General features: G+C 44.2%; 1 protein-coding gene across 1 annotated transcript in view; it reads left to right on the forward strand.

Annotated features, from left to right (window-relative positions):
• Positions 1-21,249, forward strand: part of CACUL1 (CDK2 associated cullin domain 1) — a 69,439-nt gene extending 48,190 nt beyond the window's left edge. The window contains exons 5-9 of the mRNA XM_007518466.3: positions 1,603-1,705; positions 6,246-6,335; positions 12,076-12,214; positions 16,442-16,485; positions 16,828-21,249. Of these exons, the coding sequence (XP_007518528.1) occupies positions 1,603-1,705; positions 6,246-6,335; positions 12,076-12,214; positions 16,442-16,485; positions 16,828-16,868 (417 nt within the window). The 3' untranslated portion in view covers positions 16,869-21,249. The remainder of the gene's footprint in view (positions 1-1,602; positions 1,706-6,245; positions 6,336-12,075; positions 12,215-16,441; positions 16,486-16,827) is intronic.
• The last annotated feature ends 4,605 nt before the right edge of the window (positions 21,250-25,854 follow it).

Genomic DNA, 25,854 nt, shown 5'->3' on the forward strand with positions numbered 1-25,854 from the left:
CAGGCAAATGAAGCTCTTAATAGAGGGAATTGTAGACAAGGAAATGTAAATTGGTTAAGTCTCTGTGGAAGACAGTCTGTCGTCGTCGTTCAGTTATGCGAGCACATATATTTTGACTGAAATTTTACCTCTAGGAATTTATCACCCAAATAACATTTGTAGATATTTGCAGGTTAGACTTGTGCAGGAGTTATGTAGCGCCGTGTTTAATAGCAGAACACTGGGACAGGTCCGTATTAGCAGGGGTCTACTAATTGAAGTACCTTATGGCAGATACAGTTGGGAAATAATGCAGCTAAAAATAATAAAAATAATGATGTCTGTGTGTTATTTTAGAGCAGAAATCTTCCCGGGATACAGCACTAGGTAAAAAAGCAAGATGCAAAGCAGTGTGCGCTATTTCTTCATTAGCCAGCGCTTTCTTTATTAGGGAAAGCGTCTCCACGCGTTTGCAAGCAGCATTTTAGAAGGAAATGTAGAAACACCCTCCCCCAGTGAGTGGTGCAGGGCCTTTGGGGGTGGGAGGGGTGCTCTGCCGTGAGGGACTTGTTTTTGCTGTACACCTTTCTGCTTGACCTCATCTCATAACCATGTGCATATTCTTACACAGAGTTTTAAATCTCGTGTTCAGGTGTTCAGCTTGTTAACATTTCGCCTGTCTTCCCCATTCCTATAATTAAATTAACATCTAACATGAACAGATTGATGGAGACTTCCCAGTGGAAGACCTGATTCAATATGCTTTAAACAAACCAGGAAAAGTATGACTTCTCTCAACAAATAAGGCAGGGGGGGCTAGCTTAGTGGTTATGCAAACAGACTCGTGCCTGAGGCTCTAAACACCAGGTTCAAAACCCCCCCCCCCCCCCCCCACTGTAAGCCGGAGCTGAACAGTGCTCTGGTAAAACAAAGCAAAACAGAATGAACTAACAAAAAAACCCCAGCCCCAGAAATAAGGCCGCCGCCAGAGCGCCTTGGATCTGCGGTTCCAGCATCACCACGCATGGGGGTTCTTTGTTGTTGTTGTTGTTTCCCTTTGTGGCCCACAGCGTCTGCTCACTCTAGTTCCCCTTGTGATTGTAAGATGGTCCAGGGAACTGCTTCCCTCAAGCCTAGATTTCTCTTGGTCTGATTTTGGTGTGACTCCCTTTGAAGCAAAGATGGCTCCTAGGCAATGCCCTATACTAAGTGACTTCAACTGAACACTCATAGCATGGGATGGATGTATGTTGGGGAGTTGACCGGACCATTGCCTGCTTTCAGCTCACATCAGTGATGAACAGGCTATCTGATTTGTGTGCTCTGGTGTTGTCAGTAAGTGCTTCCCACACCGTCAGTCTGCCAGTACGGCCCTCTCTGGTTAATGTAACCTGGCTCCCAGTGTTCTTTCGGAGTTGTGTGGTTCATTGCCTTTTACCTTTGTATGCTTTGCACTCAGACCAGGGCGCAGTAACTAATAGTGACAGGACTTTTGTTATTTGGTATTAATGTCTTAATTGATGCCTGTATGACTGTTTTCTTAAAAGTAATTCGTTTACATTCATTAGGCTAATCATTTCCCCATAATGGAGATGCTGAAAAGTATTGTATATCCTTTTTCAGAATAAGTTTTACATCGAAACCAAGCTTAACAGAGACTTAAAGGATGACCTCATAAAGCTGTTTACGGAGCACGTTGCAGAAAAGCACATTTACAGCCTCATGCGTAAGTCTTTCCACTTGACGTGGGGGTAACAGAACATTACATTAGCGTCCGATCTGTTGTTCGTTCCTCTTAAGTCATATAGTAAAGCATTGAAGCCTAGAGAGAGACACTGAAGAATTGTAGATGTTGACCTGAGAGGCAGAAGTTAAGTTGGTAATTGGCGAGTAGCTATAGCAATCACGTGTATGTACATATCAGGGAACAAACTTTTAAAGGTCATTTTTACTGGGGGGGGGGGATAATGGTTTACAGTAGTTTTTGACAGGTGGGCACAGTCTCATCTCCCTGTGAAAGTTGTCTGCAGATCTTTCTCACCTGCAACTTAGCCCCTTTTCTATCATCATGCAGCAAGACTCCAGGGCTCTGGTCACCGCCACCCTCCTTGCTTTTCTTCCCCAGAGTCCTTTGCTTTAAGATAATGCACTTTTTAGATGACCATCCAAATCATATTATTAAATATTTATACAATCCCTCGTTGTTGGGGACTAAACTCATGAGTCCATTAGTCACCTTTTTATCCTTTATTCTAAGAGTGATGCTTGGTAATTGCTTAATGGATATTTGATATATTAGTTTTGTACAATTTACAAACATTTAAGGGTTCTTTTTACTTGGCAAATAAAAATAGTAACCACCTCCAGGTATGACTTTTATTAAAAATCAGACCACACACGGACACACAGAATAAGAATTTACCCATGTTTTCGCTCACTGAATTTGAAAGTGTATGTTCTATTTACATATTCACAATAAAATTCCTTTCCAAGTGAATGACAATGATAAAAACACTTATGCAGTAACTTAAGTTTTCCTACCAAATGGCAGCCATGTCTCTCAAGACTTTTTATAGGAAAGATTCTAAAATGTCATGGTCTATTTTACAGTGAAAGCAAAGGACATGCCGACCTCAGAGATAACTCTTACGTGTTCATCACGACTAGCTGCTAAGTCTCGTATGCTAATGTTTAAAGTGGTTTGTCAGCATCTGCCCAGAGTTCTTCTTAAGTCATTTCAGTATAGCCCTGGGACCTCCTGGGGACTTCATAACGAAACACACCTTGTCTACAACATTATCAACATTATTTGAAACCCCTGCTATTCTGAAATTGTTCCAATGCTTAATAATCCCTCTCTAAATTTAAACTCAAAAATGAGAAAAGTTTGTAGGTGAGCGTATGATAATTCCTGTGCCGGTTCTGGTAAAAGTTCACTGTGGCAGAAACCAAGTATGACTACCAGGGAAGTACAGCTTCCATACTGCAAATCCAATCACGCATCAAAGTTCGAAGCAGGATGCTGAGGTAAAGCATAATGTGTGAGCTTGGAGTGATGCTGAAGACAAGAGGATAGCTTGTTGGGTAGGAGGTGTGTCTTGCTGTCGATGGCCTAGCCTGGAGTCCTGGAACCACAGAGAGGGCCTCCAGAGGCAGTTCTGCTGCTGTGGTCTCTCTCCCTCTCTGTCTCTCTGTCAGTGAAAAAGCAGCCCAGGTGGTGAGATCATGCGAGACTAGATTATAGGAACCCTCTAAACTCTAAAGATGCCACTTACTGTGAGGAGACAGGAGTAGCGGACACAGGAAAAAATGACTTGGCAGTTTGATCTGCTTACCTAAAAACCTACGTAAATCACCTCCATTTCACAGATGGGGACTCAGGCATAGCAAGTCAAGTATTTTTTGTTGGAACCAGGACCTTGCCCATCTGCAGTTTCTCCACGCTGGCTGCTTCCTCCCGCCCCGACAGAGACTGGGAGCGTGGAGGAGAGACACCACAGCATGAAGCTTCTTCCATTGCCGCAGCAGCTCCCGTGTGGTTCCAAGGCTTTGGACTGGGATTGGGCACTCGGCAATGAAGGCACACTATCCAGTGGGCGATCTTTCTGGTTTAGTTAGAACTGATTTAAACCAGAAAGACACAGCTGCTAAGGCTTGAGTCATTCTTCTTCAGGGTTTTGCTGTTGTTAGATGCATCTGTCTGTATGAGAGACCAGAGTCCCACACAGCTTTGGTATACAGTGCCGAAGATCAAGCTAAGGACCTCGAGTATGCAGGTCCTGTGTTCTGCCATGAGCCGTCTCCCTGGCCCCAGCACTGATTTCTTCACTTTACTTTGATACTTTCCTGTATCTCCCCCCCCACACACACAACAAAACATAATTATACTCAGCTTTTCAAATTCTCTGAAATCTGATCCATTATTTCCTTGTGGTTTCAGGCCTGTTAGACACGTGGCTGCCTCCTACTTTATGGTGAGGTGACAGCTCTGCGCATGGGCAGGGCTGAGTGGGGCAGTTTGGCTCGGCTCGGCTCGGCTCTGCACTGGCTGATGTGACTCACTGGGAGTTGGATGACAAGTCATGTTAGCTTTGGTTCCTTGCTTGTGTCTCCCCTGAGAATGAGCGTCGTAAAATACCAGAAGTGCGTGCTGCCAGTTTCTCAAGTCCTGGGCCCAGAAGTCAGTGACCTTTGTTGTATTCTGCCAGGAAGGTGGTTTCAGAGCCCGTGTTCAGGGCTGGTGGCCTTGGATGAAAACCTGGGCTCATGTCTGAAGAAGCCCAGGTAGCAGGACTAAATGAACACTGAATAAACAGCAGGTGCACTAATGCCCCCGTCAGCAGCTGCTTCGTGAATGAGGGCGTTAACTCCTCACTGCAGATAAAGCTGGCTTTCTATGTTTCTCCATAGAGTAGTCATTTTCCGTTTCTGTCCTTAAGATAGAATGGCTTCTCTTTTGACTGGTAAGATTTTTTTTTTCCTCTAAAGTTATTATTTTCTCCATTCAACTCTGATACCAGAAATAACTGGATTCTACATTTAACTTTGGCACCTCTGTAGTATTGCTGTACTGCTGATTCTGAGCCAGTGTGACAAACCTGTCAGGTAGCAGTAGAAACTTCCTGAGGAGGGAGTCAGGCAGTAGCACAGCGGGTTAAGTGCACATGGCGCCAAGTGCAAGGACAGGCTTACGGTCTTAAAACCAGGTGATTTCCATCATTAATATCCATCTTCGGGGGCCGGGCAGTAGCACAACGGGTTAAGTGCACATAATACGAAGTGCAAGGACCGGACCGGTGGAAGGATCTGGGTTCTAGCCTCCAGCTCCCCACCTGTAGGGGATTGCTTCACAAGTGGTGAAGCAGGTTTGCAGATGTCTTATCTTTCTCTCCCCCTTTCTGTCTTCCCCTTCTCTTGATTTCTCTCTGTCCTATCCAACAACAACAGTGATAACAACAGTAACAACAACAAAATAGTCTCCAGGAACAGTGGATTTGTAGTGTAGGCACTGAGCCCCAGCAATAACCCTGGATGCAAAAAAAAAAAAAAAAGTCCATCTTTGCCTTCAGAGATTACAAATAAAAATAAAATATGCAGGATAAGCTTGAACACGAGTAGCCCTTTGGCCTTCCTCATGGAAATTCATCTGTAACTCATATTGTGTGTTTGGAACCATGCAGCCATTGTTGAACAAGTGGGATGGTATTTCCACTTTAAGAAGGTGTGAACACAAGAAAATCAGTTACTACAGCATTAGAGTAAAATTCTACCAAGATTTTTTTTTTTTTTGGAGGAGTAGAGGGAGGGTTGATTAGTAAAGCACAGGTCTCTGAGGGAGAGATTCTGAAGGACTGTTTTGTGTCAGTCTTGCCTACTATACCCACATTAGGGGATTTGTGTCTGCTAGTGGTACAAGCTAGAGGAATTATTCCTGCCCACTGGCCATAGCAGGTAGAGCACAGGACTCGCATGCCCGAGGCTCCTGGTTTAAGCCCAGCTGCTGCATCACTGGAGTGGTGCTCTGGCTCCTTCTTTTCTCAAATCTTTTAATACAGTTTTGTGTGGGAGTAGGTAAGAGGACACTTTTTGGTGATTTAGTGATGATTAGGTTGTGGTATAAGAGGTGTACAGTTCACTGTTCTTGTGTTCAGTCAGGTCAGGGCCGGGTGGCTGCCAGAATCTCACCAGCTGGCAGCATGGCATCTGACCTCTCCCTCTGGTGAGAAAAAGGTCCAGCTAGAGTGTCTGGGAGCGTTCTGCCTCTGATTGCCGCTAAAAACATTACTAATAATGGGTCTTTCTAAGAAAAACTCCATGAACCTCAAATTCAGTGGTTTGGGGCAGAGAGAAACGATTGACGGAGCTTACTTGAAGGCCTAAGGCACATTCTGTTCCCCAAATGCAAATCTATTGAATCATGATCTTAATGGAAAGCACTTTTCGGATCACTCACCAAGTTCATGAGTACTGTTGCTTTCAGAAAGCTCTACTTGTTTTTCAGAGCCTCCACGGATTGAATCATTTCCATTAGTGCTTTAGCAGACTTGCCCGTATTTATTTGTTCGACTGTGCTATTGCATCGGACTTTTTTAAAAGGGCAGGGGGAACCTTTAATGTATGAATTCTTGGTGTGTTTTCTTTCTTGGGCTGTTTTTGTGCTTGTTTATTCTTCAGTCTTTGGGGGAAAATAGTAATAAAGGAAAAAACTTTGGCGCCGGGCAAAGTGTCCGATCCTTTTTCTAACCCGTTTTCCCTTTGTATTTCAGCTTTACTTTTAGAAGCCCAGTCAACGCCATTTCAGGTTACACCTTCAACCATGGCAAATATTGTGAAAGGCCTATACACTCTCAGACCAGGTAAACACCCACTTTCCTTTTTAATATATATTTTTAATATTTATTTCCTTTTTGTTGCCCTTGTTTCCATTGTTGTTGTAGTTACTGTTGTTGTTGATGTCGTTGTTGTTGGATAGGACAGAGAGAAATGGAGGAGAGAAAGACAGACACCTGAAGACCTGCTTCACCACCTGTGAAGCAACCTTTTTAATATTTTTAAATTACTTATTGGAGAGAGACATCCAGAAGTTGAAAGAAAGGGGGAGATAGGGAGGGAGAGAGACAGAGAGACACCTGCAGCCCTGCTGCACTACTTGTGAAGCTTTCCCCCTACAGGTGGGGACTGGGGTCTTGAACCTGGGTTCTTGTGCACTGTAACATGTACACTCTACCAGGTACTCCCACCCAGCCCCCACATTTACCTTTTCTTTGTGAGCTGAACTTGGTTGTTTCTGGCAGTTCTAGCCTTACCTTCTGTGTTTTCTTTTTTTTCATTTATTTATTTATTTATTTATTTATTTTTACCAGAACCCTGTTCAGTTCTGGCTTATGGTGGTGCGGGGGATTGAACCTGGGACGTTGGAGTCTCAGGCATGAGAGTCTGTTTGCATAACCATTATGCTATCTACCCTCTGCCCCTTTTTCTTTCTTCTTTTTTTAAATTTATTTATGAGAAGGAAACATTGTGTGGTCTGGGAGGTGGCGCAGTGGATAAAGCACTGGATTCTCAAGCGTGAGGTCCCGAGTTCGATCCCCGGCAGCACATGTACCAGAGTGATGTCTGGTTCTCTCTCCTCCTATCTCTCTCATGAATAAATAAATTAAAAAAAAATTTTTTTTAAAAAGGAAACACTGACAAAACCATAGGATGAGAGGGGTACAACTCCACACAATTCCCACCACCAGATCTCCGTATCCCATTCCCTTCCTGATAGCTTTCTTATTCTTTAACCCTCTGGGAATATGGACCCAAGATCATTGTGGGATGCAGAAGGGGGAAGGTCTGGCTTCTGTAATTGCTTCCCTGCTGAACATGGGTGTTGACAGGTCGGTCCATACTCCCAACCTGCCTCTCTCTTTCCCTAGTAGGGTGGGGCTCTGGGGAAGCGGAGCTCCAGGAGACATTGGTGGGGTCATCTCTCCAGGGAAGTTTGGTTGGCATCAGTGCTAGCATCTGCAACTTGGTGGCTGGAAAGAGAGTTAACATACAAAGCCAAACACATTGTTGAACAATTTAATCTTTGTGTTTTCTAAAGCCTAACTGTATTTGATAGGAAAAATATTTTCTGAGTTAATATTGATCATTGGGAAATAGGCAACCAGAACTCATTTCTTTTTCTACTAGTGAAAGGCAACAAGTTTTGGAAATACAAGAAATATTTGCAGGAGGCACTTTAGATAAAACTGAACCTCAGAGAGTGGGGGTAGATAGCATAATAGTCATGCAAGGAGACTCTCATGCCTGAGACTCTGATGTCCCAGGTTCAGTCCCATGCGTCAGCATAAGCCAGAGCTGAGTAGTGATCTGGTAAAAACAATAAAATAAATAAATAAATAAATAAATTGAGTCTCAGACTTGTGCCGCAGACGACCACAGTGGATGAGCGGCAGGAGGGTCGGGTCTTGAAGGCAACCTCCCCGGTGGGTCAGGAGTCGGCGCGAGGGAGAACAGATAGATACCACACTCTATTGGAGGGTGAATCTGGACTCATTTTAATAGTGAAACTGCATTAGTTTTTATACTTTTTTCAGGTTACATTCAGGTTGCCTAAACAACCAGCTTAGTCTTGTGGCTTTGGCAGGCTACATGTTACTCCCCTATAACTGTAAAGAATGGGTAAAGAATGGTACAATGCTTAGTATCGTTCTGTTCTCAGGGGAGGTCATACCCAGAATCGTTTTAGACTTTTGCTGAGGGCTATCTCTACCATTAATCTTCTATGGGGGCCATACAGATCTTTGCCTAGTCGTGGACCCTGTCAGGCTCCCTGGCGTTCGTGACGGGGGGGCACCGCAGACTTGGCTTTCATCTTATCTCTTTTTTGAGTTGATGTTTTTCCTCAGCTTCTACCCGGACACTGCAAATGCCGCCCCCCTTATAAGCCTGTGACAGGGCTTGCATAGACTCTGGAAGTGTTGGTAGATTTATGATTTCATTCTTTTTCTTGGGAAATACATTTGTGATTTGAAGACAAACCAAACCATGGTTATTACTATCTAGAAAATAGTTATTTACTTAATCAGTGACTTGCTTTCTCAGTGTAAATATATGTCAGCATTTAGCTTGTTCAAGTGAGAACTATGGCAGTAGCTAGGATGTCAGGAAAAACTTTTTTTCTGAGCTGACTTTAAATCATTATTGAGTCCTAGAACATTCAGAATTAACGTTAGGCAATTCAGGCAACTCGAGCTGATCTTCATAGTTTCTAAGCAGATTGTGTGATATAATTACTTCAAGTGGCAAAAGTATTTTATCATGTGTGCCAGCAAACCTATGTTTTCCTTTTCCTAATATCTGGATTTGGAATTTATTTTGCTAAATATAACAGAGACAGAGAATGAATTTTCCCTCGTTTTTTAAATCCCGTTTGTTGCCCTTATTTTATTGTTGTTGATGTTGTTGTTGTTATTGATGTCGTTGTTGGGTAAGACAGAACTGGAGAGAGTAGGGGAAGACAGCAAGGGGGAGAGAAAGATAGACACCTACAGACCTGCTTCACCACCTGTGAAGCAACTCCCTTGCAGGTGGGGAGCCGGGGGCTTGAACTGGGATCCTTATGCTGGTCCTTGTGCTTTGCACCACATGCACTTAACCCACTGCGACTGCCCGACTCCCAGAATGAAATTTTTCTTTCATTGCTAGAGTATGGGTGTTTTTTTCTCTTGGAGGGCATTAAAACAGCAGTGTGTCTTCCTGAATCCTCCCTCCCCTGTAGGCAGCTTTCTCAACTTGCTTTTATAAACATAAAGTAACAAAGTCACAAAATGAAACTAACAGGTTAGGGTAGAGAAACCTATGGCTACTTGGATATCAGAATCCTTCATCCAGGTTGGAGTTTCTTGTGTTAAGAATCACAATGCCGGCGCAAAGCACAAGGACTGGAGTAAGGATCCCGGTTCAAACCCCGGCTCCCGACCTGCAGGGAAGTCGCTTCACAGGCGGTGAAGCAGGTCTGCAGGTGTCTATCTTTCTCTCCTCCTCTCTGTCTTCCCCTCCTCTCTCCATTTCTCTCTGTCCTATCCAACAACGACGACAACAACAATAACTACAACAATAAAACAACAAGGGCAACAAAAGGGAATAAATAAATAAATAAAATAAATATTTAAAAAAAAAAAAAGAATCACAATGCTGGTAAGAAGTCTGTACTTGAGACCTGGCCTTTTGGAAAGGTGAATCTCATCATATGCTAACCTTTTGCTGCCTTGGGCGTTTTCTGAGATCTATTAAATGTTCTGGCATTTGCAGTTCTTGGCAGTTACTGATTGTGCTTCTGGCTTATTAAAGAGGTTTTATTCACCTGACTGATTAAGGTTAAAATATTTCAGAAGCTGAGTTTTCTAGGTACCTTCATCACCACGACTCTCTAGTACTTATCTTTAATAATAAATATGCCTATATTTTTCTTTTTTAATTAAAAAATTTTTTAGTATTTTTATTTATTGAATAGAGACAGCCAGAAATTGAGAGGGAAGGGAGTGATAGAGAGACAGAGAGACACCTACTCTGGTTCACCACTGGCAAAGCTTTTCCCCTGCAGGTGGGGACAGGATACTCAAACCCTGGACCTTGCACATTGTAACATGTGTGCTCAACCAGGTGTGCCACCACCCAGCCTTGGAAAGTTTTTAAACTTTAGATTCCTGAGTCTTAGTCCTTGGCAATTCTAATGACTGTTTCTAGTTATGGGTTTGTTTCCCCATACTGTCTTTAGAAGCTCAGGCTGGGGGGGGGGGGGAGGGACTCCAGAGTGTCTGTCTGTCTGTCTCCAGAGCACTGTTCAGCTCTGGCTTATGTTGGTATAGGGCTTTGAACCTGGAACCTTGGAACCTCAGGCATGAGAGTCCATTTGTATAACCATCAAGCTGTCTCCCCCTAGAGACTCAGTTTGGAAATAGTTCCAGTCCTCTCATCTTGCCCCTCTTTACTCAGTGCATAGCAGCTCTTGTTCATCTTCATGCTGATGGGTGCCTGGAGTTTCCTTAAACGGCAGGTCTGTCACCTGTTTTCAGCTCTGGCCAGGCAGCGATTCCCGGGAGCACCATGTCGAGGCCCTTTCTGAAGCTGTACTTGAGCTGAGCTGTAACGAGGGTCACTGCTGAGAATATTTGACCTGGAGGCTACACAGGTGGATTGAGGCAGTGTGGTTGTCTCAGTGGATGCTCTTACGCTTCCAGTTTAAAAAAAAAAAATTACTTTTTGGGTCGAGACAGCGAAACTGAGATGGAAGGAGGAGATGGGGGGGGGGGTGTCATAGCAGTGCTTCACCATCATCATCAGGATTTTCCTTTGCGCGTGGTAACGTGCACAGCTGAGGGCACCACCAGTGACCCGGCACTGCACAGCATTAAATGGGACTTTTTCAGATTGAGAATATTCACTGAGGTGACAAATTTGAAAGTGAAGTCACTAAAGCATTGACATCTTATATACATCTAGGCATGTGTATACACACACATACAAAAACAGTTAAGATGTTTTCCAGAAGGAAACATTTGAAAGGACTAGAATAAAAGACTCCAAAAGGGGTAACGACTCTTACTTGCGATGGCCAGCAAGGAGGGAAAATGCTGAGTAAGGGGCTGAGCCGCATTTATTTTAGCTGGAGTTTTCCTGAATGTGGCCACTACTCTGATTAGTTTTTCTTTTGAATTATTTAGCCTATTTTCCATTCATTGACCTGCTTTGTAGCAATACATTAGTCATTGTCAAGTCTGTAGGAGATAGTTTCTTTAACTTTCTCTTTGCATTTTAATTTGATTTTTTTTCTTTTTTTAACCTCCAGAGTTATTGCTGGGGCTGTGTGCCTGCACTACGATCCACTGCTCCTGGAGGTCATTTTTCTCATTTTTGTTGCACTTGTTATTGTTGCCATTGATGTTGGATAGGGCAGAGAGAAATCAAGAGAGGAGGGGAGACAGAGAAGGGGAAAGAAAGATAGACACCCGCAGACTGCTTCATGGCTTAGGAAGCTAGTGAGCTGGGGACTTGAACTGGAATTCTTAGACGGGTCCTTGCGCTTTGTACCAAGTTTGCTTAACCCGCTGCGCTACCGCCCGGCCCCCAATTTGATGGGGTTTTATTATTATTCTTTATGTAAATTACTTATTTTCCCTTTTGTTGTCCTTGTTTTTTATTGTTGTTGTAGTTATTGTTATTGATGTCGTCGTTGTTAGATAGACAGAAATGGAGAGAGGAGGGGAAGACAGGGGGAAAGATAGACACCTGCAGACCTGCTTCACCGCCTGTGTAGTGACTCCCCTGAAGGTGGGGAGCCGGGGGCTCGAACCGGGATCCTTTGGCCGGTCCTTGCGCTTAACCCACTGTGCTCAACATGGGTCCTTAGGCTGTGCGTGCTCTTCACTGGGTGCACCACTGCCCGGCCCCCTTTTCATTCTTTATCAGTATGGAATTACATTAATGCTCTCTCATTCGAAGTTTGTTTTGATAAATATATTTTTGTTCTCTGGACAGAAGAAAACGTTCCCTTTCCTGATTTCATTGAATGTTTGTCTTAATGAGCTTTTTCTTCCTTTGCAGAGTGGGTTCAGATGGCTCCATCCTTGTTTTCTAAGTTTATCCCAAACATCCTCCCCCCTGCGGTGGAATCCGAGCTTTCCGAGTATGCTGCTCAAGACCAGAAACTTCAAAGAGAACTTATACAGAATGGTTTTACAAGGCAAGTTTCTTTCTCCCGTTTGTGACAAAATACGCCCATTTCTATAGGCCAGTTGAGCTTGGCAGGGAGGGACAGCAGGCTGCTTAGAACAGAACAACTGCCAAGGAGTCAGAGACTGCTCCTCAGATTGGCCACGGGCTTCTGTAGCACTTAAAGCTGGGTTCTGATGTTATGGAAGCGGCCCATCACTAAGTAGATTTTGAAGGGATTTCTCATTTGGTGGGGAATTAGACACACCTCAACCCAAGTGCACCTCACATAGAACTGCTTCATAATAGGCTGTTCTGCACCCTGTTCTCTCATTCCAGTAAAATTAAGATTAGAAAAATATTCCCAGATGTGTTTAAATTGTTCCACTGCTGGAAGAAGGTATATACTCAGATTGCTTTGTATTTTTTGAAAACATTTAAGGAAAAATTTTTAACTATAATACAATATATATATACATGCCATAAAGAAAAAGCCTGATTAAGTTAACTACACCCACATACACACACACAGGAAAAGAGAGAGAGAGAAATAAGAGCACCTGAGGGACTGAATCCAAAACTGCCATAAACAAAATTAAAGAGAAAAAATAATTGTCTTGGACAAAAAGTTGATCTTTCTGCTATATAAGTCTCTTTAAAAGCCAAGAAAAGAAAAAAAGAGTAATAGTCAAATCGAAAAATGAACAGAGGACGAAAACCAGCAGTTCAGAGAAAAGGAAACACAGATATGTGTAAATAGACCTCACTCGTCTGAAAAGCAATAGAATCCTGCTGTGGGTGGTTCTCATCTACCATGCGGACAAACATCCCAAGTGTCTTGACAGCAGACCCGAGAGGGAGAGCCAGGGGGAACGGGCACCTTCAACCTTTGTTGGTGGCTGTGCAGAAATGGCCCAGCCCCAATAGGTGCTGCTTTGCCAGTATTAATTACTCTTGGCTAGACAGAACTGTTTGATCTGAACAAGATCATAATGTTCCATTTGCTCAATGTAGGATCCCAGAGAGGCTTCACACAGCTTTCTTGTCAATGGTACAGAGTTAAGTCTTTGAAGCATTCGAAATGAATGTTGTCAGATGTGTCCTCTTGTAGTTAATGGACAGATTCTCAGTTGATTTGGAGTGGCAAGAAAAAGAGTGTTCTTATTTCAGAGCTAGAACTAACATACATACTGAGTGCAGTACTTTTGTTGTTGTTGTTGTGGATGTTTTTGTTATTTGCATTAGGTATGAGAAGGAGGCAGGCTGGTTTCTGTTGCTGCAGAGTAAGCTTATTGGGGCACCTGGGAGGTGCGCTTTCCCCACGGACCTCTCCACTGACACCAGCCTGTGGTCCTCTTCAGAAGATGTACTAGCAAGTCAAGGCAAATAAGCATTCTTTCTGAGGAACTGTTAATCTGGAATTTCTGGAAGAAAGCAGAACCTTGTAGAGGTATAGTTGGTGCCTGGAGAGCTGAGAGCACCACTGGAATTGGCTTTTTTTTTTTTTTTTTTTTAATTTTTATAAAATGGAAACACTGGAGAGGAAAAGTGAAGGAACTTGCTCATATTCCCTGATTTTATATATATATATATATATATACATATATATATGTGCATATACATATATATTATTATTATTGGGGAATTAATGTTTTACATTCAACAGTAAGTACAATAGTTTGTACATGCATAACATTCCCCAGTATATATTTTTTAATATTTTATTTATCTATTTTTAATTTACTTGTCAAATAGAAATATTGAAAAGACCATAGGATAAGAGGGATACAATTCCACGTATTTCCACATAATTCCCACCACCAGAACTCCATATCCCATCCCTTCCCTGATAGCTTCCTATTTACCCTCTGGGAGTATGGATCCAGGGTCATTATGAGGTGCAGAAGGTGGAAGGTCTGCCTTCTGTAATTGCTTCCCCGCTGAACATGGGTGTTGGCAGTTTGGTCCATACTCCCAGCCTGTCTCTCTATTTCCCTGGTGGGGCAGAGCTCTGATACATTGGTGGGGTTATCTGCCCAGGGAAGTCTGGTTGGTATCATGGTAGCTTCTGGAACCTGGTGGCTACACTTTTTAACTTAATAGCAGTGTTTTTGAAGGCTCTCTATAGATTTCCAGACTAGTGGCTTTTTAAATTTTTTAAAAAATATTTTTAAATATTTATTCCTTTAAAATTTTTTTTATATTTATTTTCCTTTTTTTTTTTTGCCCTTGTTGTTTAACATTGTTGTGGTTATTGATGTCGTTGTTGTTGGATAGGACAGAGAGGAATGGGGAGAAGAGGGGAAGACAGAGGGGGAGAGAAAGACACCTGCAGACCTGCTTCACCGCTTGTGAAGCGACTCCCCTGCAGGTGGGGAGCCGGGGCCTTGAACCGGGATCCTTATGCCGGTCCTTGCGCTTTGCACCACATGCACTTAACCCGCTGCGCCACCACCTGACTCCCTGTTTATTCCCTTTTGTTCCCCTTGTTGTTTTATTGTTGTAGTTATTATTGATGTCATTGTTGGATAGGACAGAGAGAAATGGAGAGAGGAGGGGTTAGACAGAGGGGGAGAGAAAGACAGACACCTGCAGACCTGCTTCACTGCTTGTGAAGCGACTCCCCTGCAGGTGGGGAGCCAGGGGCTCAAACTGGGATCCTTACGCCGGTCCTTGAGCTTTGTGCCACCTGCGCTTAACCCGTTGCGCTACCACTCGACTCCTGGCTTTTTAAAATTTTATGTTTCTGAAATTATTTTTTACTTGACAGGGCAGAAATTGAGTGTGAGGGTCAGAAAGAGAGGCAGAGACACACCTGCTTACAGCTTTTACCGCTTGTGAAGCTTCCGCCCCGTGGGTGGGGCTGGGGGCTTGATCTGGGTCCTTGTGCATGGTAAGGTGTGAGCTCAGACCCTGAGCTGCCTTTGGCTGGGTGTAGTCTTAGCTATAAAGGTACCACAGTGGCCTTGGGATGGATCTCTGGGGCTGGGTTGTGTTAATTACACTGCACATGTTGTTCTCGGAACACTCAGTACAGAGAAAAACCCACCAGAAGCCATTTGGTGTTCCTCTTTCTGCCAACAGTCAATAAATCTCACCCAGCCAGCAAGCTGTTTGTCCTATTATGGTCGTAACCAGAGAAAGAAAATGGAAAAGCTTGGTGATATGGAAGCAAATTTAAAGGCAAGAAGTAGTTGCTGGAACTGTGACTTGAGAAATCCACCTGTAGGGACCAATTATGGTCACTTACTGCTTGCTGATTTAGCAGATCATTATGAAGTGCCTACTCTGTGTGAGACACTTAGGTCCTGTAGTGAACAAGCCCGGCCAAGTTGCTGTTGGTGGAGTTGATGTTCTCATGTCAGGAAGTAAATGTTGAACATGAAGACAGGTGATCTCAGATAGTAACGCGTGTTGCTGTGAAGATAATGAGAGTCCGGGAAAGAGACAGTGGCCAGGGTGTTGAGGGACTGTTTCGGCTAGCTTCCTGGGGAGGAGTCATTCCGGCCAGAGCATGGGTGCCAGGCCAGCTGGAGGGAAGGGTGTAAGAACAGAAGACCCATCCAAGGAACAGAGAGAAAATCCAGCTGGCTGGAGGATAGTGGACAGAGGTTAGACAGAGCAAAGAAGTAGGCGGAGGCAGGAGCCCCTCACCCAGGGCCAGAACAATGAACTTGGATTATGTTTTAGCTGATGTGGAAAGTCATGAAGGGTTTTCGTCAGCTGTGAAATAATCCTGTTTGTTTTCACATAAGCTCACTCTCCTCTTCTCTGGACTGATGGTAATGTGAATCCTGTGTAGGGGAGGTGACAGTGGCTTGGCCTGAAACTGTGGTCACATTGATGGAGAATGATTTATTTTAGAACAGAATGCTCCATAGTGAGGGGAAGGGAGTCCAGAAGGAGTTCGGATTTGGACCTCAATTACCAGGGGGCTGGTGTTGCCACTTCCTGAGGAAGGTTGTGGCGACACGGTGACGTCAGCGATAACTCTAGTACATGTGCTGTTGGGGATTGAACTTTAGAGTCCAGTGTTTTACCCACTGTCCTACCTCCCAGACCACTCCACTACTGATTACGTCTATTTTAAAATAGGTTGTTAGGAGGTGAAATATCTTGATGTCTATTTTTAAATAGCCTTTTAGAACTGAAGGGCCTGCTGTGCCCACACTGTATCCCATTGTCGCTGCCTCCTCTGTCCTGTTTTGGAGCATGAAGATGCCACTTCTGTTGACCCCTCTTCTTTTCTGACCCTCAGAGGTGACCAGTCCCGGAAGAGAGCTGGGGAGGAGTTGGCATATAGTAAGTAATGATCGTCCTTGCTGTTCTCCTATGGTTTTGCGGTGTGCCTAGCCACTGGTGGTGGCTGACCCTGGTGTCCTAGCCTAGGTGGCAGCTCTGAAGTCCAGTGAATTGTGGGCGTTTCCAGGCAGCTGTCAGGAAGCTCTCAGGCCCTTTAGTTTCCACGAGATTGGGATAATGACCCAGCCTCAGCTCCTGATTGTTCAGATTACGTGGTTTTGAAGACTGGCTTTTACTTATTTTTAATCTTTGGGGGCGGGGGGTGTTGCGAAAGGGATAAGGAGAGGGTTTCTCCTAGCCTTAGTTGCTCTTGTTTTTTCCTCCCCCCCCCCCCCCTTCCAGACAGTACATCAGCGTGTGCGAGTTCCAGAGGGTATAGATAGTGAATGTATTGAATGTACTTGCCTTCCTGAAGAGAGGACACACTGGAACTGCCGAGACTGTGGGGTCCCGAAGACACTCAGGAACTCTGTCACGAAGCTGTTCTGGGAAGAGGATGTGGGACTTCTTTTGGTTTGTAATTTTAAAAAAAAACTAACAAAAACTAAAAAAAAACCCAAAAAACCCCAAAACAAACAAAAAAAAACCCCACAAAAACAGAAACAACAGCCACTTGCTGCTAGACATGGGGATGATTTTGAAATGGGACGATCTTATAATGACTTTATCTACAGATTCTGTGAGGAACAACCATCTTGAGAAGTGACCCTTGCGGTGTGGAATCTGGCAACCCAAATCAGCTGCTTCCTCCAAAAATACCAGAGCAGAAGAATTTTTGGTCTTTTCTTTTTTAAAGCACTTACTTTGTTCATTTATAGACTTGGCATTTAGGTATATTGGTTTCACACGTCAAGGAATCTTTTTGCTTTAAATTTAAAGCATACAGTATTTTCCACCCATAACCCAAACAACCCCATTTAAAAGAGTTGGTCCTTGTTTAGCATTAGGAAAGTCTTGTTGAATGAAAATACTAACTCTGCTTTACCTGTAACCTCTCTCCCCCATCAGTTCACAGCCCTTTTCTACTCTGTGCCTTGAGCTTTGAGCACTTTGCAACTCTGTGACCATCCTTCAGACTCACAAAGGCATCCTGGGAAAGTTGATGTTCTCACAAACTAACCCACCAGGACATCCTGGCAGGATGCCTCGTGGGCAAACAGAAACATTGCACAATGGTCAGCGCCCCCCCCCCCCCCCCCATGACATAGTCAGGCTAATGTCGGTGACCAGTAGATCACTTCCATTCCCTCTCTGCCTTCATAGGCTTTCCCGGCTGCTGTGGTGTTGGCGTGCGCTAAAGTAGAGGTGGGTGGGACTTGAGCTTTAGAGCTGCCTCATGAATATTGTTGACAGTTACTCAGCTGTAACAGAGGGTTTCTGTGATACTCTGGGAAGCAGGTAACAGTTACTGAACCCAAACACAGCCAGCCATTTGTGTGGGGTTTCTGATCCACTTCGTTGTGAATGGGTGGGATACGTATTTAGAGAGTCAGCGGTCTTCACCTTTCAGATATATTTGAATACAACAGAGTAGAAGTTGCACTGCTGTCTCAAGTCCCCCTCTTAGCCCTGGCAGAGCTCTCTTTGCTGTTTGTCTGTCTACACTCACAGTGCTGTTGAGTTGCTTATATCGGACTGAGGCTTACTCAAGTTGGTTTTGAATGGCAAAGAAAAATAGCAGGATATATGTAGCAAAAGAGAAAGCTTCTCAATTTTGCTTGAATCTAGATTTTGAGCATCTGCTTGACTCTACTCACATCAGACTGATATTTACCTTTTTTGAGGACGTGGGTCAAAAAGAGGCAGACCAGGCATTCTGCGTCCCACTTCTCATTCGCAGGGTTTATATCTTGACCTGTCCAATTTGTCTTTGCAGAATGTGAGCACAGAATGGGGGTGGGGTGGGAGTGGGGTTGGGTTGGGGGTTCAGGTAGGAGAGTTAGAAACAAGCCATCCAATAGAAGGCCTCTGTGTATAAGACGGTTATTCAGAGAACTAAAAGTAGAGGGAGTCAGATTTATTTTTTTAAGTACTTAATAGCCAGAGTTGGTGCATTTGGGGAGGACTTTGAATCGGACTCAGTGACCCCTGTGAGCGTACTGGATTGCATCAGTAGATAGCGCGTCACTGCGAGGATGTAGACAGGTCTGGCTGAGACCACACACTTGATTCAATTCGCTACACCAGTAATGATCTGGCGTAAAGGGAGAATTCTATTTTATCATGAAGTCCAACATTGACTCTTCTCAACAGAATGCTTGCTGTGGGATTGTAAGTAACACCTGCAACAGAAGTCTCTCTTTTAGTGGCTTTAATATTGTTTCTGAGAGGAATGAAATTGGAGCAGATCTTGGAATGTGGATGAAGTTTTCAGTATCTTTAATAATATACCCCAATGCTTTTTCTGGGAGGGAGTGTTCTTTTTTAGACCAACAACAGAGCTTTCCCGATAAAAGCATTGTATTCTGATGGGAATCAGCATTAAAATCTTTGAATGTTTTTGCATTACTTAGTGGCAAAATGTTTTATATGGGCTTCTTATTCTTGTGTGTTAACAAAAAGTGGGTGACACGAGGCCTGCAGATTTTAGCTTCTCTGGACTTTTTGCACAACCAGCAGGACTTCAGCACCTGGCACGGCAGAGCCATGACGGAAGGCACCCGGGGAAGGACAGACCCGCCCTTGGCCCGGTGTGGCAGCCGATGGTGTGAAGAGCCTCTTTCTTACAGCCGAGTGGAAATTAGTCTTGCTTTCTCAGTTGGCACCCTTAGCAAAATTCCTTTGTAACAGGTGAAAGGAAGTAAAGTTTGCCTTTCATATGGTACTGACTGATGACTGAATACCAAAAAGTATTCTCTTCCCCTGTTCACTGGCCTTCTTGCCAGTACAGTAACAGTCTGCGCCAGCTGCGCGCTGGCTCTTACCCCTGCTGCTGGACTGGCTCATTAGTCACCCGGCATGGGGGGCGGGCGGGGGTCTGGCTGCACTTGTTTAGTGAGCATGTGCAGCCTGGAGCGGGGACTCTGCCCCACCCCAAGAAGCCAGTTGAGCCACCTCGAGATAATGATGCGCGGAGTGAAATCGATGCGACTTGTTTTGCGAGATGGTACTTACTGCCAAAGTGAGCCTTTAGCTTTAGCGCCAGTGTCACCACATGTCCTGTGGTCAAACCGCAGCCCCCCCTTCACCCCACAGGAACTGCCACCTGGTTTCCTGTGGAGTAGGAAGCCAGCCCTGGGCCTGATGCTTCCTCCCCTAAGAGCTCTTAGGTGTAGAGTGAGCAAGAAGAGACAGAGACCCACTGCACTCGCCATAGCGCAGTATTCCACCCAGTCTACCCAGTGGGAGAATGACTTGTCCCCTCCACTCTTACTGGCCCCCCCCCCCCCCATTCATAAGACGGAGGCAGTTCCCTTTTTTTTAGGGGGAGAGGATGAGCCACTGATGTGTGAGAAAGTTGCAGCTGGGGGATGCCCTTGGCCTCAGGCCCTGCAGTCCCTGAAGCTGCCTTTCCCCCTGACGCGCCCGTACTTGCTGCCTGGGCGGCACATTTGCACACAAAGAGTTCCTCAGGAAAAGTTTGCACATGTATCACCTCGAATCTTCTAGACTGACCGAAGAACAAGGGGTTTGAAAGCTTTTCAGCACAAAAGGGGAGGGGGGCAAGGGGGGAGGTTGTTGGCCTATGCAGCCCTGCTGGCAGCAGTGAGGTTGACCTGGTGACAGGACTGGTCTCTGAGGCCGTGAAGGGAGCAGGAGCGAGTGTGTCCGCATATTTCGGTCAGCCTCTTTAATCTCCCCAGGACTCCATCCTGATTTCGTCATCCTCTTATTGAGGTAGACTGTATTTTCTTTTCTTTCTTTTTTTTTTTTTAATCTTATTTTCATGATTATTATGCAAGAAGCATTGCCCTGAAACTAAAAATTCAAGTTTAATAAGCAACTATTCCTAAAGCAACTAAACATTGTTTTATAGATATACACTAATCTGAACTTTTTTTTTTTTTAATTTATATACCAAGCAAAACCAAGAAACCTTATTAGCAATCTGGTCATTGTTTGGATGCTTTGAAAAGAAATTCTTTTCATGGTGTCTCATTGAGCTTCTTATTCTTAGCTCAAAGGTCATGCTTACTTCAGTTTAGGTCTAGGCCTCTTAGATGACTTGCATATAACAGTTATAAGCTCAGAATGTGACTGACACCTGTAAGAGGCTTGCAGGGTCTTTTTTAAAATTCTGATTAACTATTGTTCAGAAATACTGCATAAGGTGAATTTCATGGTTGTCACAAGTTAAAATAGAACTCGTAGGGGTTTCTAAAGAAATGGCTGTCCTCTTTGTCTGAAACTTGCTCTCATTTCTGGCCACCAGAATATACATACGCAAGGACCCCCTACTCTTCCCCAAGGGGACTGGCCCCTCTTGTGTCCCCACTGTTGGCCATGAAGTCATCGATCCCTCCCCCCCCCCCCCGCCCCTGGCTGGGGCCCTCATTTGAACCTTTCCAGAACCGGGTGACACACACGTGTCCTGTTTCTGCTGGTGTTGGAGGAGGAGGGAGGCGGGCGAAGCAGAGGCAGGTACGCTCTGAGAGGATTCTCGTTTGTACATACATTGCACTCTGCTGGTTGGGAAGTACCTTCATTTCTGGTTGGACTGCATTGTGTAGAAACATGTTAATGACTTGACATTTCTGGAAAATTTATAGTGTGACTGTGGGGTGAGTTCTGTGGTTTGGAAGAAAAATAAATATTTTGTATTGATTCTCACATGTCATTTCCACATCGTGACTGTGCACTCAGTGCCACACGTACTGGAATAGTCTCTCAGAGGGAATGTTCTGTTAGCCAGAAGGCGACTAATTGCCCTCATTCATCCTGCCTGTCAACAGCACAGCCGGGCAGTTCCAGCGGAGTGACTCAGAAGTGAACTTGGGGCCGCAGTTACAGCTGGAAACAGGAACACCTGCGGAGATGGGAGGTCATGGGCAGGCAAGAGGGCGTTGCACCCCACCGGGCACAGGCAGAGAACAGACATGGGGAAGCAATGGAGTCCAGTCGGGTGGGGCTGAGGACAGGCTGTTTCCTAATCCCCGAGAAGCAAAAGGGTGGATGAAACTCACTCACCTGGCGTTCAAAGCCCAGGAATTCGGGAGCGGCTCAGTCATGAACTCTCAGTGGCTTTCGAATCTCTCCCATTCTTCCGAGCACACACGCCCCACGCTGTCAAACGTTGCGGTGAAAGCAGTAACTGTCACAGATGACCCTGCTTCCCCTGGACATTGTTGTTACAGAGAGTTCTAGTTATTGTTTTACTCTTTATTAGTTATTTACTAGTGGCTTACACGATTACACCATTACAGGGTATATAGTTCCACACCATACCCACCACCAAAGTCCTGTGCCCCAACCCTTCTGTGTTAAGAGAACACAGAACACAAGGCTTCGCTACAGTATATCCTTGCGTCTCGACTTCAGTGAGAAAGTCTTCCCCTTCAGGAGACGATTTCTTGACTCACGTCTCCTCTGCAGGGCGAGTGCCCAGCTTGACCTCTGTCCCCAAAAAACTTCTTTTTAAAAAAAAAAAATTATTGAGGAGTTAATGGTTTATAGTCAACAGTAAAATAAAATACAATGATCTGTACATGTGTTAATGTTTCTCAATTTTCCACATCACAATTGAGCCCCCACTAAGGGCCTCCTCTGTTTTCCATGACCTGAGCCCCCTCTCTGCCTTCCCCAGAGTCTTTTACTTTGATGCAGTACACCAACTCCAGTCCGAGTTCTGCTTGAAAACAAAACTATTCAGGGAAGCACAGATAGTTCCATATTTTAGATACACTGCTAGTGTATACACAGATGTCTTTCAAACACTGTCGCATTGTGGACCTTTAAATCAAAACTTTCTGATGGGGATTTTTTGTTTGATAACATTTTTTTTTAACCTTTTCTTATTCTCTTGCTAGGAAATCAGTAACGTCCCTTAGGGTTTTTGCAGTTTTACTGTAGGGCTTGAGTTTCTTTTGCTGTGTCTACAAGTGTCCTTTCCTGGAGTGTCCTGAGAATGCCAATTTCATCCTCTTTCTCTGTAGCCTGAGCTGTGTTGTGGTAGCAGCTACTTTTTGATTACCACACACAGCAGGATGCAGTGGCTTTTTATCTTTTTCACTTTCCCTGCATTTAAATATCCTGGCAGTGTCCTTTAGCCTCCCTCCCACAAATCCAGTGGCTATTTAAAACCTCCACTTTTAGAAAAAGAAAGTAATGAGTAAGAAATGTTTCTGTTTGTGCCAACTCTGGTTCAGTGTTTCCTTTATTGACCTATTTCTCAATCATAGAAAACTTCAGACATTTACAAACATGGTATCGTAGAAAGTATGTCATGCCATAGAACAAAAATTTGAGGCTTAGCTTAACTAGTAGTATTGTCTTGGGCAGACTCTTTCTAAACCTCGGCTTCCCCATATTAATCTTAAACCTGTTGCCTTCCTCAAATTGTAACTGGTAGAGTACTTACGGCAAAGGGCTTAATTTGCCAAAAGAATATAACAATTGTAAACTTTTCAAAGTACTTTTAAAGTGTCTTAATATACCTGAAAACACCTTAAAAAACATGGTTCAGGTTACAGGGAGAAATATCTATTTCTCCCTGTAACCTGAACCATGTTTTTATCAACACAATAGGCATTTTTAATACATCTTATAAATAATGCAGACAGAAAACCCAATCATTCTGATCTTTAAAGGTATAGACTGTTTAATAGCATAACTAATAAATTGTATGCGTGTGTGCACACACATAAATATTTCAGCTGTGCTGTTTGTGTGGCAGTGCACCCTTTGCTAAGAAAGTAAACCCTTTTCCTCCCAAACTAAATCTGACAACATGTTAAAGTATAGTGAGGAGTAAATTAAATTTATCCCGTAGTGCATATTCTTCTTCTCCTTCTTCTCCTTCTCCTTCTTCTCCTTCTCCTTCTCCTTCTTCTTCTTCTTCTTCTAGCGTTTGCCAGTGCATATTCTAATAGTTAATATTAGAAAACCAGTGACTCATATATTAACAGATTCGTGCTATGAAAATACAACAAAATCTGTCAACAAAAAGTTGAAAACTTGGGCTATCTGGAACAAGGTTCCTATGCAAATGTAAATCGTTTTCATGCCCCATTTCCAGGCAGTAATGGCTTTTAATTTTTCCACTTTATGAATAGTTGGCAAAAAGAATTTATTAGAGGAACCAAAATATAAAAAGTCCATGAAAGTAAATCTTAATAAAAGGTATGTAAACTTCTCTATGAGAAAATGAAGATTTAAAGGCATTTTTATTGACCTACACTCACGCGAGAGAGTGATGGGTAACAGACTCAGATAGTGCCTAGGTCTCAACTTTTCTTCACACTGGTTAACAGGTTAATGAGCAAAAAGTCCTTCATAGTTACACAGCAGGGCTGATTCTGCAATAAAAACCGGAAGAGCAGGTAGTCGGGCCGTAGCACAGCGGGCTAAGCACACATGCACGAAGCTCAAGGACCGGTGTCAGGATCCGGGTTGGAGACCCGGCTCCCCACCTGCGGGGAGTCGCTTCACAGGCGGTGAAGCAGGTCTGCAGGTGTCTCTCTTCCTCTCCCCCTCTCTGTCTTCCCCTCCTCTCTCCATTTCTCTCTGTCCTATCCAACAACGACGACAACAATAACAACAACAATAAAATAGCAAGGGCAAGAAAAGGGAATAAATAAATAAATATTTAATTTTAAAAAAGACGGAAGAGCAAAGGGAGGAAGATGTGTCCAGAACATTATAGCTAACTCCCCTCACACTCTGTTCTTTCTCAGGAATGCCACTTAATTGTAAATTAAAGTTAATTAAGATAATGAGGAATTGGTTTCAAGATTAGAAGTAGATAAAATAAGAGTAATTGAGGGCTTGCAGCCTGACCCATCCATTCACTGGGTCACAGCTTTGTAGCCACTGTATGGGCAGCAACTAGAGTCAGAATAAAACGCCAGATGGAAGGGATTATGCCAACAGAAACTTTTCATCTGCTACTGTTGGCATGTGGATCAGAACTTCCACTTTGTTTACTGCCAGCACGTTGGCAGACAGTCTCATATAGTGTGGCTGCAAACAGGTTTATCTTACAGCCCGGGATTTAGACTCTTAGAGAAACTCGTGTGAGGGAGGGAGGGCGTGTGTACCCAGGAAGCGTGGAGAAATGTCCGTAGCAGCGTCATTTGTGACAGCCAAGAAGAGGAAGGTAGAGAAGAGAGCCAAGTGCTGGTCTGTGAGTGAAGAGTGATGAGGTTTTCTTGAGGCCGTGGAGCGCAAGTACTGTGCACTTCAGCGAGGATAAATCGCACGGACCATGGTGAGTAAAAGTCAGAAGGAAGAGCCTGGGCACCTTTATATAGAACATTAAGGAACAAAGCAAAGGGGGCCGGGCGGTAGCGCGCACAGTGGGTTAAGCACACATGGCGTGAAGCTCACAAGGCTCCCAGTTTGAGCCCCCCAGCTCCCCACCTGCAGGGGGGAAGCTTCACAGTTAGTGCAGCAGGTCTACAGGTGTCTACCTGTAGGGGAACCTTTCTCGATCTCTCTCCAACAACAAGGACAATATAATGGGGAAAAAATGGCCTCCAGGAGCAGTGGATTCATAGTGCAGGCACCGAGCACCAAAGATAACCCTGGAGGCAAAAAAAAGGGGGGCAGGGATATATTGTTTCGTTGGGAAAGTCGTGATGCATTTTTGCATAGAAAGACAGAAAAATACCTCATGACTTTTCCCACAACCCCGGTAGCTCAGTGGCAGGGTGCGTGCCTCAGGAGGCCCTGGGCTTGACTCCCAGTAACACACACACTGTCTAGGGTTTCATGAGTAGTCAACCTGGAATGCAGAGAGAACGGCCAGCCTCATGATTGTGGTTTTCTTGACCACGCGGCAGCTGGTAACTTGATGACGGCAGTTCTTGACTTATTATGCAGATGTAATGCAAAACCAACATACATGCCAGAGTACACGTGCAAAGTTCACAAGGAGGTCAGAGCAGATGAAAATGGGGGAATATTTATTAGAAGAAAGGGTAGGGGCCAGGTGGTGGCGCACCTGGTTGAGCACACGTTACAATGCGCAGGGACCCGGGTTTGAGCCCCGGCCCCCACCTGCAGGGGGAAAAGCTTCACAAGCGGTGAAGCAGTGCTGAAGGTGTCTCTCTCTCTCCCTCTCTATCACCCCTTCTCTCAATTTCTGGCTGTCTCCAATAAATAAATTTTTAAAAAGGGGGAGGGCAAAGAATTTTTAAGTGCAATAAATATTTATTGTAGCATATAAAATAGACAAGTAAATAGAATCGAGTTTTAAAAATACAGCCTTCA

The sequence above is a fragment of the Erinaceus europaeus genome, chromosome 14 (assembly GCF_950295315.1).
Source record: "Erinaceus europaeus chromosome 14, mEriEur2.1, whole genome shotgun sequence".
Classification (NCBI taxonomy): domain Eukaryota; kingdom Metazoa; phylum Chordata; class Mammalia; order Eulipotyphla; family Erinaceidae; genus Erinaceus; species Erinaceus europaeus.